Source organism: Chaetodon auriga, chromosome 19, assembly GCF_051107435.1.
Source record: "Chaetodon auriga isolate fChaAug3 chromosome 19, fChaAug3.hap1, whole genome shotgun sequence".
Taxonomy (NCBI): domain Eukaryota; kingdom Metazoa; phylum Chordata; class Actinopteri; order Chaetodontiformes; family Chaetodontidae; genus Chaetodon; species Chaetodon auriga.
The window spans coordinates 9,213,688-9,226,431 of NC_135092.1; the positions used below are offsets into that span (position 1 = coordinate 9,213,688).

The following is a 12,744-nucleotide window of genomic DNA, read 5'->3' on the forward strand; positions in this document are numbered from 1 at the left end:
CCAGTATAAGGAGTGCTCTGTGGTGAGGTCCTGTATCTGCTTCTGTGCATTTGGGAAGGAGGAGGGGGCGTAGTGCAAAATGTCATGCCTGTATGTTCTTTTGAACATGTGTCATTGCTTTGTGTAGAAAGAAAGAAAGACGGAAAGAGAGACGGGAAGAAAGAAAGAAAGAAAGACAGAAAGAAAGAAAGAAAGAAAGAAAGAAAGAAAGAAAGAAAAAAAGAAAGACGGGAAGAAAGAAAGAAAGAAAGAAAGAAAGACGGAAAGAAAGATGGGAAGAAAGAAAGAAAGAACACATGGTGAATCGATGTTGATTAATGTTAACACCCTTTGTCTTTGACTTCTGGGTAGTGTAGGAAATTGCTACCTGAAGCAGGATATGGCTGTGCATTACAACAAATTACAGTAACAGCAAATTACAGTACAAACCAAATTACAGTGGATTATATTCACAGTATCTGAAGGAGGATTTTTGTTTAAGCCCATGGTCTTCAGGGAGCTCTGCCAATTAATGGGTAAAGATAATGTGCATCATAGAGATTACATTCTTGGGATGCCAGGTTAAGTGTTTCAGGTACCTGTGCGCTGAGGGTCTCCAGAGGGCTCTCTACACGGGGGAAAGTCATCAGAGGCAGTCCACGGTAGTCTTCAGTTTTCTGTTTAGCTGCTGCACTGTGGACGCCTTTGAAGTTGTTCACAACACATATACCCTGTGCAGCATTAGAAGAGTTCAACATTAACAGCATGGTAGATTAACAATGGCACAAATTAGAGTTAAATACCAATGTCAACATGCTGACAATGACAATGCTAAAATACTAATGTAGGTATAATGTTTACCTTGCTCATCATCTTTGTTAACAATGCTAACATTTGCTAAGTAGCACTGAAAAAGTACAGCTGAGGCTGATGGGAATGTCATCAATATCAATTAAGAATTGGGCAATTCATCGCGAGGGGGACGTGTGTGCAAATATTCATTCCAATCCAAGAGTTGTTGAGACATTTCAGCCAAACCCCAACAAAGTCAACTTGCTGGTGGAGCTACAGAAAAAGTCAGGGGATCACCAAACTCACTTTCATTCATTATCTAGGAACCATGAATTTCAAATCCCAAATCCCAAAAATGCTTTTCAATCCATTGAATAGTTGTTGATATATTTCAGCCTGACACTGCCTACGGCCATGCTGCTAGCATGGCTAAAAAGCATGCCTTAATAAAGACTCCACACACCAGATACACCTGCAGATACACCTCAATGCAGCTTGAGTATCATATCATTCTTAAAAGAACATCACTTAATGTCAATAGTAAAATGAGATTTCTTAAGAGCTTAAATGAGACTGCTTGCCAACCTCAGTGTCACTGAGATATTAAGCTTCAACTAGAAGGTATCAAGTGCTCATGAGTTTTTGGAGGGATGTGACCATATTTTTTGCATCAGAACAGTTATCGCTCTAATATAAAGTTTATAGGGAGGAAAAGCTCAATCAAACATTGTACGAGTCTACAAAATGCAGCCATCATTTAATGCAGTCAATGGAGACGCTCCGGGGCGTTCATCTTTGTGGCATGGCGCTATGCCCAGCAGGCACAGTGAAGCTCAGCAGTGTTTCTTCACTTATACTCTATGTCTGTTAACATTCTGTAAATTACAATCATTTGTAAATTCTGCTTGTTGTTCATCTGCAAGGTTCCTCTAACACTAACACACCAGAAGCATCACCAAGACTGCTGCATTTCTGTTCTTCTGTGCTACATGGACTAATTAATCAAAAGAGGCCGCCCCCCCACCTGGGCCAACCATGCCCTCAGGCAGTGGCAAAGATGCTCAAGGATTTCTTGTTTGTGGCAGTTCATGCATACTGCTTCTCTAGTGCTCCCAGACCAAGCAAATGAATGAACAGCTGCTGCGCCAGAATCTAAGAATGTACTCCAGTATCAGCATTTCATCAAAACATATGAATTCTTTACAAAAATGTCAGTCACTGTGAATCAAACTTAAAGTTGAATAGACTGAGTCATGGGCGAGTCAAAAATGTTCAAAGTGCTTGCCTTTGCGCTCAATGCTACACTGACACTCCTTCCTCTCGATTTCACACAAATGCTCTTATCTACCCTTGAATGAAACCTATCTTTTACAACCATCCTGCTTGTTTCAAACACATCAGTATGGTTTCCACTTTCTGGTTTTCACTCAACTGAAGCGCATCCCCAAAGACCGTGAAGGACTACTTCCTCTCCGTTGTTGCGTCTCGTCATCCATGGTAAGACAGGCTGGGTCCAAGCTGCCATCTATTGTCTCAGGTGAGCAAAGTGAAGTTTGCTTGTTGCCATGGAAATGCTGAAAGGATTCCTCCAGATTTCAACTTTCAAATAAAAGATGCTTATTTACTTTGCATAGAATTCAATTTTTCACCAAAAAAATAAATAAATCAGGTGCAGATTGAACCAGGTACATTATGTATTTAGTTTTCAGATCTGCATAAAGAAGAACTGTGTCAGACATTCATTTCACGTTGCAATTGGAAATACTTTGAAAGCTGTGAATTAGAGGTTTGGATAGAAAACCACTGGAAATCTCAAGGGATTTTGTTTCTATAGACCTAGCAAGCAGTCAGCATGTGCCTCTACTTTGTCTTGAATCAAGTGGACACCTCTGTCTCTTGTTTAGATTTTACCAACATCATCCTGCAGCTCCTCGACCAAGTGCTTAACACTGATCCCTCAATCTGCTGGCAGAGGACAAACCTCTTGTAAGACCAAAGGCAGCTGCTGTTTGAAGAATCCATTCAGATCTCCTCTCTGTGAGCACTGATAGCACAGGGATTTGAGCTATACCTGCTTTCTGCTCACTTTGTACCCGCTCATTTCCCTCAAGATAGCAGTCCATCAAATTGCCTCAGTTTTCAGATGACAAGACCTTGATAAGCTTCATCAGGACCATTCGATAATTGAATAAGGGAGAGCTGGCTCTCTTCAGTTCATGCTTTGCTTATAATAAACTCGAAATGAGCAGGTTCAAAGCTGCTGAGGTGATGATTGACTTTCTTGTGCTCATGTTTCCCCAGAGATCACTGACTACATGTATGTCCATTTTTATGGGTTGGTCATTGAAAGCTTATATCCTGTTTCAAGGACAAGCTGCCTCATGGTGACCACACTGCACATCCCTTGCTTCATCCCAAGTCCACAATACAATGGAAAAGACAAGAGCAGATATGATTGCTGTTACTCACTCAAGAAGCACAAACTCAAACTCTGCAATCATCTATTCAGACCAAAATCTACCATCATCTGAACATCTTCTATGGTCTCAATTTCACCTCCCAGTGCTCACCACACAGTATCTGGAGTCCTTGTTATCCTGTAGAGCTGTTTGTAAATCTCACTGCTGTCACCATTTATTGCCCAACACTTTCTTAACATCCAACAGAATTTTAACCAGTCATTCTGCACTACTACCATGTCTGCACAAACATGCAATATCCAGACCTGGCACAATCAGTTTAAGCAGGGGTTTCCATATCTAATGCAAACCATTGTTTTCAGCATTTGGGCGCAATGCAGTTCATGAAATATTCATACTTTATGTCACAAAGCAAACCAAAAAAGTTTTTATGTTATGCTCATAAAATGTTTATTTACTTTGTCCACGCTGAAATATGTCAACAAGTATTGTTTGGACTGAAATTTGCTACATGGTCTCCAGAGGATGAATCGCACTGACTGCCTCTGGTGCCACAGCAGGTCCAACTTTTCACCCCCCTAATGAAATGGCTCAAGACCTAGTCAGTGGATTGGCACAAAATTTGGTACAAACATTCATGGTTCCCAGATAATGTACCCTCCTGACTTTTCTTTCCTTCCTCTGCAGTACAAAACCAGAATTTATCAGCTCACTGGTTCCTTCAACTGGCTCCCTCCATCTCTGATTTAAATGCAACCACCATTTGAAAGTAGTGTTTCCCTCAACCTCCTTCTTACTTTTGGCCCTTCTGCCTTTGCCCACTGAGCTCTTTCAAAAACCAGAGCAACTGCTGATCTCAGTGAAAATCCAGGAGCCACCTCTGTATTCTCTCGTCTTTCTTCTCTTCTCCTCTTTGCCCCAATCAAGCTGTGCATCCTTGCCTTTCTTGCTCTATCCTAACTCACCTGTATATGAACCTCCTTCAAGCTCAGCATAAACCATGCTTCATCCCGTTTCCAATCCTCTCCCTCCACCAACTCTACATGAACTACTCTTTTTAGCATCTTAGTGGTTGGGAACTCATCGCACACGGTTGAAGTGATACAGAACCGTTTAACAGTTTAAACCTTTACATATATTATGTAGCCTCGACAAAAAACCATCATTATTAATGTCACAATAGACCAATATAAATGAAGACAAAAAATCTGGTGTGTAGAAGACTCTAAGGACATACATTTGCATTGCATTGCACTTTAAAAATGGCATCGAAACCATGTTGCAGGCTTTTGTGAGGGCTGCAGCCTGAATTTATCATTTAATTACTGGTTTGGGTCAGTTCCAAAATGAAGCTGGAAATGACTATTATGATTCAAAAATAAGTCATGACCAGAATTCACCTCTGAATAATCATCTTCTCTTCTCCTCTAATCCCCACTCCCACACTTCCCCAAACTTTTCACTCTTCCATTACCCTCACCAGAAAGAGAGCAACAGCGGATCCCAGTATAAATCCAGCCACCACGTCCGAACAGTGATTTCGGTACTCTGAGACTCGGTTGAGGCCGGTGAGGAATGCCGAACAGAGCGTGCCGAGGCAGAGCACAGGCTTGGCCAGGCGACTGGACTTGGTCTTGATGGTGCTGGTGATGTACATCTAAGAAGGAGTCAAGTTTATTTATATAGAACATTTCATATGACAGGAATAGCATAATAATAATAATAATAATAATAATAATAATAATAATAATAATAATAAAGATACAAGTTTTCCCTTTAAACTTTAAACTTTAAACCAAACTAAAAGCTTGCAACAAAAGATTTTTTTCAGTCTGCTTCTTAAAGAGGACGTTGTTGCAGCAGACCTTGGCTCATATGGTAGAGATTTCCTTAGAGTAGGACCATAATGACTGAGGGTAGAAGGCAGATTAAATCAGACCAGAAGACTGTGAACACACAAAAGATTATGTTCTTTACTGTGTCCCAAAGGTTTAACAAGAGCCCCTGTACCCCTCTTTAGGTAGACAAGAACAGAAGTGGTCTCATGCAGAGCAACTGGAGGTGTTCCCACAGAAATGGATTCACATATTTTACCATTTCTTGAGAGCACAAAGCCTCCATTGCATAGCAAAACGGTGCAGGAAAGGTGTCAAAAACTTACATCATATGAGTGAAACAACTCTCCAAAACAAAGAGTTTTTTTCACAGAGAGTAAGAGATTAATCTAATAAGGAAACCTGCTACTGTGAGTGAAAGTTGTGAAAAGTCTGTGAGCATTTCAAAACATACACTCAAGTCTTCCTACATATGTTTCCACTTCTGGAACTTCTACCTCCTCCCATGCCAACCGAAAGGCTGTCCGTTACAAATCCTCTTTTCATCAACAATCTTTGTATTCCTTTTGCTCCTGCTGATAAAATCTGCCCTCCTGTTCTCTCTTTCTCGTTGCAGCAGCTGAGCCCCACCGTCACTCTGATATCAAATAGCAGTTCTTCAAATAGCCCTTCAAAAAGCCATTCTTCATGTGTTCCTCCAGGCAGTTTTCTAAAAAACGCCTGAGCCCGCCCTATGCATTCCACGACACACTTTCAAGAAATATGAAGTTCCTCCTTGCCAGTTCCTCATTCAAAGACCCAGAGGTGCCATGTAGCTCCTCTCCGCTTTTTTTAAAATGCAGATCTAGAGCAAAACTTTAAATCAGTCGGAGCTAAAAAGATCAATTCATCTCTGAGTGTTTGGGTGTTGTTTCCACTGAGATGTAAACTAATTACATTCAGTCTCAAATGAGGAACTCTTGTGCCAAAAGTACATTTGACATTGATTACTAATTAACTGTGCTCAGGTTGTGTTGAGGAAAATCACAAAATCTGGTGGCGAATTTCAGCAATTGTTCTGTCCACTCACTTAAAATACTTACACTGTACTGCAGTGTACTATATTTGTGTACATGTATAGCCTTAATTAATTACACACAGACTTGCAACAGCTTAGAACTTCAACAACAAACTGCATGATTAAAGTCATATCTTTTAGTTCAGCAGCTGAATAGCTCTTAATTCTCCACAGTTAAACCGATGAGTGACTCAAGGTTACAGACTTCATTATCCTCAAAGACACAGCTTTTCTCACCCAAACTGTAATGATACACACATGCACGGCCTTCACACTGTTCCACTACTTCACACGCAATATTTTGACTTTAACGTTCGTGTGAAACAGCGGGTTGAAAAAGCTTGATCCTCGCAAATGTCCTCATTTCTGTGTAAGTGATGCTGAAACATCACATGGTCTAGCGTCACAGCACTTCAGGCATAAAGGTCAGAAAATACTTGAGTTGTTCAAAAGGCTTTAAATGGCCAGTGTGTAGGATTTAAGAGGATGTACTGCCAGAAATGGAAAATAATATTCATTCACGTTTTCACTAGTGTACAATCACCTGAAAATAAGAATCATTGCGTTTTAATCACCTTACAATGAGCTCTTATCCACAGAGAGAGCGGGACGGACAAAGCGCAGACTTGCTCTAAAGTCGCCTTTTGCATTTTTAGGTTCTCCAACGTGCTTGGATGAGGAGGGTGACACAATATAAAGTCTGTCAAGTACTGACTTTTCAAAGAAATCCTCACAGACTCAGTGACTGTTCTGGCTGGTGATGTGTATCATGAACACTCACATCTGGAAAACAAGAGCTGAGGTCAGTGCCACCGTTTTTAAAACCACAGTAGCCTTGACTTCAGAGGAGGAAAACACCTGATCTTAAGACTGCACTGGGACACTTTAAATATCTAGTTTCTGCTCAATTCTCTGTACCTTTTTTCTCTCAAGGGTACATGGTTTGCATTGTTTGTTTATTTAGGGTGGAAATTGATTATTTTAATCCTATCTCTGAGACAGAGAAAAAGCTGAGCAATGAAGATTTGTGTTTTATAAACAGAAAAGTGTGTGATAATGCAGTCCAAGGGGTGCTCAGTTTACTGTAGACTGCAATGTCACCAGTAGACACTACTAAATCCTCCACACTGGTCCTGAAAATGTTGGGATCTGCAGTTTACCTTCCCCTCTGTCTCTGTCTGTCTCTCCCCTGTCTGGTATGTGTTACTGCTGGCAGTTCCAGTCCGGCCTCCTCCTCTCCTGAGCACACCTGACTTCAATTATTCAATCAAGACCCACCTGCTGCCACAGCATTTAAGGGCCAGCCTTCCAACCAGTATTCATTGAATCGTCTGCTCACCCAAGTAGTAACATAGCGATCGGCCAAGAACCTTTTTGCTATTTTTGCCTGCCTGTCTGTCTGTCTGTCTGTCTGCCTCCCTGACTTTTGTTCTCTGTGCTCAGGTGCCTGCTTCGTGCTCCAGTCTGCACCTTGTCTGTCTGCTTCTGAGTTTCTCTACCTGTTCACTCTGGCCTGCTCGTCTGCTTTTGAGATTGGACCTCTCAGATCAGTATTCTTTACACTATTGGAAAACTCATTAAACTTTCTAATTACTCATCCACTCCCACCTCTGCACCTTCAGCATTTGGGTCTGTATTCTCGCAAAAAACCTAACATCAAAGGGAAATAATGGTCATTTTTCTAGAGAAAAAGATCCAGTGATACGATGCCATGTGGTACAAAATAAGCTTAACAAACAGCAATCACTACTTTTGAGTTATGTGGTGTGTGTTTTTTCCATTCTTAACCCGACCCATCTGTACAATGCTCACATTAAACCAAACGCATTTCCCCTCACCGTCAGGTAAACAGCAGAGTAAACACTCAGCGAAGCATCCTTGGATGGAAACGACCGGCGCGCGTTCTCCACCACAACGGGGTTCCCGGTGCAGATGTTGCCGTTGACGATAAACTGGTGATTAAAACGACACTCGGTGCCGGTGTAGTTGGGCTTGCAGACAGACAGGAAGTAGGGCGAGAGACCTCCCGTCACCACCTGGCCCGCGTTGACGAAGATGTCTGTGGCAAACAGACCGAATGCAAACACACCTGGGGTACACAGACACACAGACGCACAATGAGAACACGTTAAAAAAAAAAGAAAAAAAAACACAGCAAAGACGTTTTAACATATAAGCAGAGAGGCTTAAATGCTTCACATATCATGATGCAGTCACCTTATTTGTCGTTAAAGAGAGCTGCGCTCCCAGTGGCAGCACATAAGCTCCCAAATGTCATTAGGCAGAGCTAAACCCCAGAATATCCAATGTTAAGAGCACATTTTGGAATCACTAAATAAAGGTACTGTATTTTCTAGTTTGCAGCATGTATGAATCTGCCATTAGTACAGGCAAGAGAACAGAAATGTTGGAATCAAATGAAGTTAAATTAGAGGGAGAAAACGAGTGGACAACAGGCCAAAAACGAAACGTAAGCACACGGAAAAAAAAGTAGCATCTAATATGAATGATTGCACTGACACTGTCAGGCCCCCAACCCTGACCAGTGTCTGCGTCTGCATTCCTTTTGCTGTGAAATATGACTGCTGATTATCTGGCCTGCTTAGCCATGAAATTACTCTGCTTTGTATTCTCATCTGGGGGGAGTGGGGGCTGTGAAGGGCTGGGGGTGGGGTGGAGTGGGTGCCTGTGTGGGGCACAGGGACACGATTGTGTGAAGGGCATTGAGGGGAAATAGAGAGGGGGAATTAGGGTGAGAGGAGAGGAGATGGGAGGGAGCAAGAGAGCGGGAAACTAAAAGCCTCAATGATCCTACAAATTTGAGAGACTGTTCGGGAACAGACGGAAATATAAATCATGTGAATTGCCTAATGAATTCCTGATGAGTGTTTTATAAATTGAAGGGGTATTATTTAAAGATGAACAATGCGGCTCTGATTGTGCCAGGAAAGTCCAGCAGATGACCTCCTTTACTGGAAGAGATAGCAAAGTGCCTGTCAGTTTGCCCAGTTATATTCAGGCCTTGTGGTAAATTGGCCTTAAATTTTAATTTAAACATCAATATGTGGTTGGATATCTTATAAGCTCTTAGAAAAGCGACACAGGTACAAACCTTAGCTGTACCTGTGGTGTGATGCAGATTTTTATATATAGCCTGTATATGATCCAACATATTTGATAAAGATGTTTAAATTCAATTTTGGCTTGAGTGACTGATGCAGATTCAGAGCTTCAGTAAATGCATCACAGCTTGACTCGATCCCAATTGGCTCCTTTCACTGACGAATTGCCGAAATCTGTTCACTCAGGTCAGTTTGATGAATTTACCGTGATAAGTTTACCTGCAGGTTGAGGCTGACTGGGTTTAAACGGAAGCAGATGGTGTGGTCAGCCAATCAGGAGCCAAACATGTCAGAACCACATGCATAACATGGCAGTTACCAGCTGTAATTAAGTCCATATTTGAAAATGTAAACCCAAGTGGAATACAGAACAGACCAGTATTATTTCCTAGATATGCATGTGTATCCTTATTCAGTATTTTCTCCCTGTCAATACTGATGTATGTGATTGACACTGCAAATTAGGGTAATTCTACTCACACTAGCTCAAATGAGTTGTTCCCTACTGTTGACCAACAGTACACAAAGCTGTTATATGTTGCTAACAGCAGCTTTTGGATCATTTAAAACTGCCTACTAAATGAGGACACACACACTGGCATCATCTTGACATGCATTATCACGTAAAGCTACACCACTGTCCTATTTCCCAGCATCAACAAGCATCAGAAAAGCAGCAAAGGTATCATCTTTGCTCCACGGATCACATTCCCAGCTGCCATAACTTCACTATTTCCAGCATCTGCCTGGCACGTCAGGTGAGGTATCAAATGATGCGTCACTAGCTGACATGGTCTGTGTGTAGTAGAGCTGCTGATCTAAAAACTTTAAGTATTTGTGGACAACCTCAGGTTCACATTTTTGAATAGAATAAGCTGCTGCTGCCGGGTTGACCTTGTTAACCTCCTCTTATAAATCTCTCTCATTTCATCCTTCAGTGTGCATCGACCTGTCTCTGACACAAAAGAAAAATGTCTGATCCCGTCATACATCATGTTATTTGCAGGTTGAGGGTTGAGCTTCACTGTTTATCGCTTATATTTTCCATTAGGTCCATCCTTTTTTTTCCCAGTTGTAGGATAAATTAGTGCTTTGGCGAGTCATTTTTGCATGATGCCAGAAGTGTTTTATCACATGAACAAACAAATCTTTAACACCAAATCCTCAGGCTCTGAATCATCACAGTTACTGTTTAGAACTGGTAGCTTTTTGCATTGGAGCTCCCCTCACAGGTGACTGACAGCACCCACATTCAGCTGTCAGCTTAGCCATGACATACAGCATGTTGCTTCCTGGTTAAAAGCTCACTGTGACGGTGAAAGCCACAGAAAGCATCCTGGTGTTGCAGATGCGTGGTTTACTGAGCTATTAACCTCCTAAACAGTGCTTATATACTTTCGTACTGTCCAATAAACAGCAGAATATTTAAACTTAACAGAAGTCGAGACTGAACTGCAGACAACTGAAGCTCTTTCATGTCACTGCATTATGAATGGTGGATGTGATCACTGAAGCACATACTGATATGCAATGAATAATGATGTGATCGCTTAGCTACAATAAACAAAACACAGTCAGTGAGTGTGAATCTTTGTACTGAACTGAAGGAAATGATTTGAATTAGTAAACAATCCTTATTAGCGGAGTTGTACTGAGGTGATGCTCCAGGCAAACACCAGTGGATGTGGATGATGTGAGGTACGAGTATATCAGCGGCGGCACAATGTGCAGCATCATGTGGTGTGAGAGCACAGAGAGCTTCCTTAGTGCTTATAAGATGCTGGTTTCGTTTCACTTGAGTGTTTCCGCTATGATGAGGCTTTAATTTGTTTCTGAAATGAAGCCTTCTGTTTGAAACAGTTTTACCAGCGTTTATTAGGTCAGTGCTTCCCATAAGATACAAATACGACATTAAAAAAAGTGCTACAATCAAAATTTAAACAAAAGTCTGGATGTGAAAGGACAGACGTGCACATTTTTGACGTGTGAGCGCGTTTGCTCATGGCGGCGAGCGTCTCTGGGTTGTCAGCTGCTACCTGGTGTCATCAACATTAAAGAGCTCGGGGCTAGTTTGGAGTGTTTGGCGTGAAAACTTCCTTACCTATGAAGCGTATGATGCGCCGGATAAGGGGGTTGAGGTAACAACAGTCTCCTGTCACAATGGTTTTCTCCTGGGCCAGGAGAGCTTCCCTCGTCGATTTCATCACATACATGGACACCTCTCCGATGAAAATCTGCACAGAGAGCGAAATGGGAAGAGATTCAGAAAGATTCAGAGATGAAGGTACAAACAGAAAGAGCAGACGAAAGACGACCAGACAAGAAGAAAACATAAAGTTAGGCATCCCATTATAGAGCAGAAGAACATTTTGGCCCTGTCTGGCCTGTGTACATAAACCACTGTGTCTTAATGCAGCCTTTCTTCAGGTCCATTATAGTGTGGACATTACATCAGGTCTAATGGAAAATCTGCTGCTGGACACACAAAATGAAACTCGTTGCCAGCTGCCTTGGGTGATGCAGGCTGCTGCAAAAATATGCGTGTGTGTTTATAAGCGGGAGTGTGTGTACACATGTGTTTTTTGCCTTCAGTGTGTATGTGCTTGTGTATAAAAGCAGTTTGTTTGGGGCCCCAGGACAGGTAACAAAACTCCTGTGTTTTCCTCCATCTCTCCTGAATGCTTTTTTTTGATCATCTTCATGTTTTCAAGAAAGCAACTCTAATTTCTTTCTTTCTTTGTGGCTACGAGCAGCGAGAGCGACTGATTTTACTGTTGATGTTGGCAAACTCAAAAACAAAGAAGAAAGAGGGACTGACAGCAGTCACATAAAACAGCTATGCGTGTTTTAAGGCTCAGCACTGGATTCAGTCCTGTCCGGATTTTCCAGCATGAATTAATATTTTCAGACACTTTTTCCACTGGATGATGACTGATGTAATGCATGCAAATACCAAATGAAACTATCATCAAATGCATCATGACAGAAAAATACATCCTCTGATGCATAATGACCTAGAAACATCTGTCTCCAAAGGCAACACAACCCAAAAAGGTCTTTATCTTCAAACAGACTGTAACTATAAAAGGCAGGCGACTTGTAGCCTGTAGTTTTGTTATGGCTGATCGGTTGTGACAAATCCAAATGCATTTTGCAGAGGCCAAAAAGGAGGGCCAGTGCAACAGGTAACTGACAGATTTTCACTACAGGCTGTAAATGTTAGGTTGTTTAGAGGAAAAAATCATGACCACGTTTTACCTTTATCGAAAAATTGCAGCTCCTGCAGTTTGGATATTGCATGCGTCCATATTGTGATTTCGATCATATCTCTACTAATTGTTCAAATGTGTTCATAAAATCTGCTCATTTCCGTTCAGGTCCCTGAAGTGCTGCTAATCGCTGAGTCATATTTTCCCAAAATGATGACTTTAACATTTTCAAGCAACTAGTAATTGCCTCGAAGTATTTGTCTCACTAGACTCTGCCACCGCTGTGAAAAGGTTAGTTACCACTGACTGATCGTCTTATTTCCACTCACA

At 41.6% G+C, this 12,744-nt stretch overlaps 1 protein-coding gene across 2 annotated transcripts in view; it reads right to left on the minus strand.

Moving 5' to 3' along the window:
* Positions 1-12,744, minus strand: part of plppr1 (phospholipid phosphatase related 1) — a 45,878-nt gene that overhangs the window by 1,572 nt on the left and 31,562 nt on the right. For both annotated transcript variants that reach the window (XM_076757465.1, XM_076757466.1), the window contains 4 exons: positions 11,307-11,439; positions 7,922-8,172; positions 4,672-4,848; positions 579-710 (listed from right to left, as the gene is read on the minus strand). In XM_076757465.1, the coding sequence (XP_076613580.1) occupies positions 579-710; positions 4,672-4,848; positions 7,922-8,172; positions 11,307-11,439 (693 nt within the window). The remainder of the gene's footprint in view (positions 1-578; positions 711-4,671; positions 4,849-7,921; positions 8,173-11,306; positions 11,440-12,744) is intronic.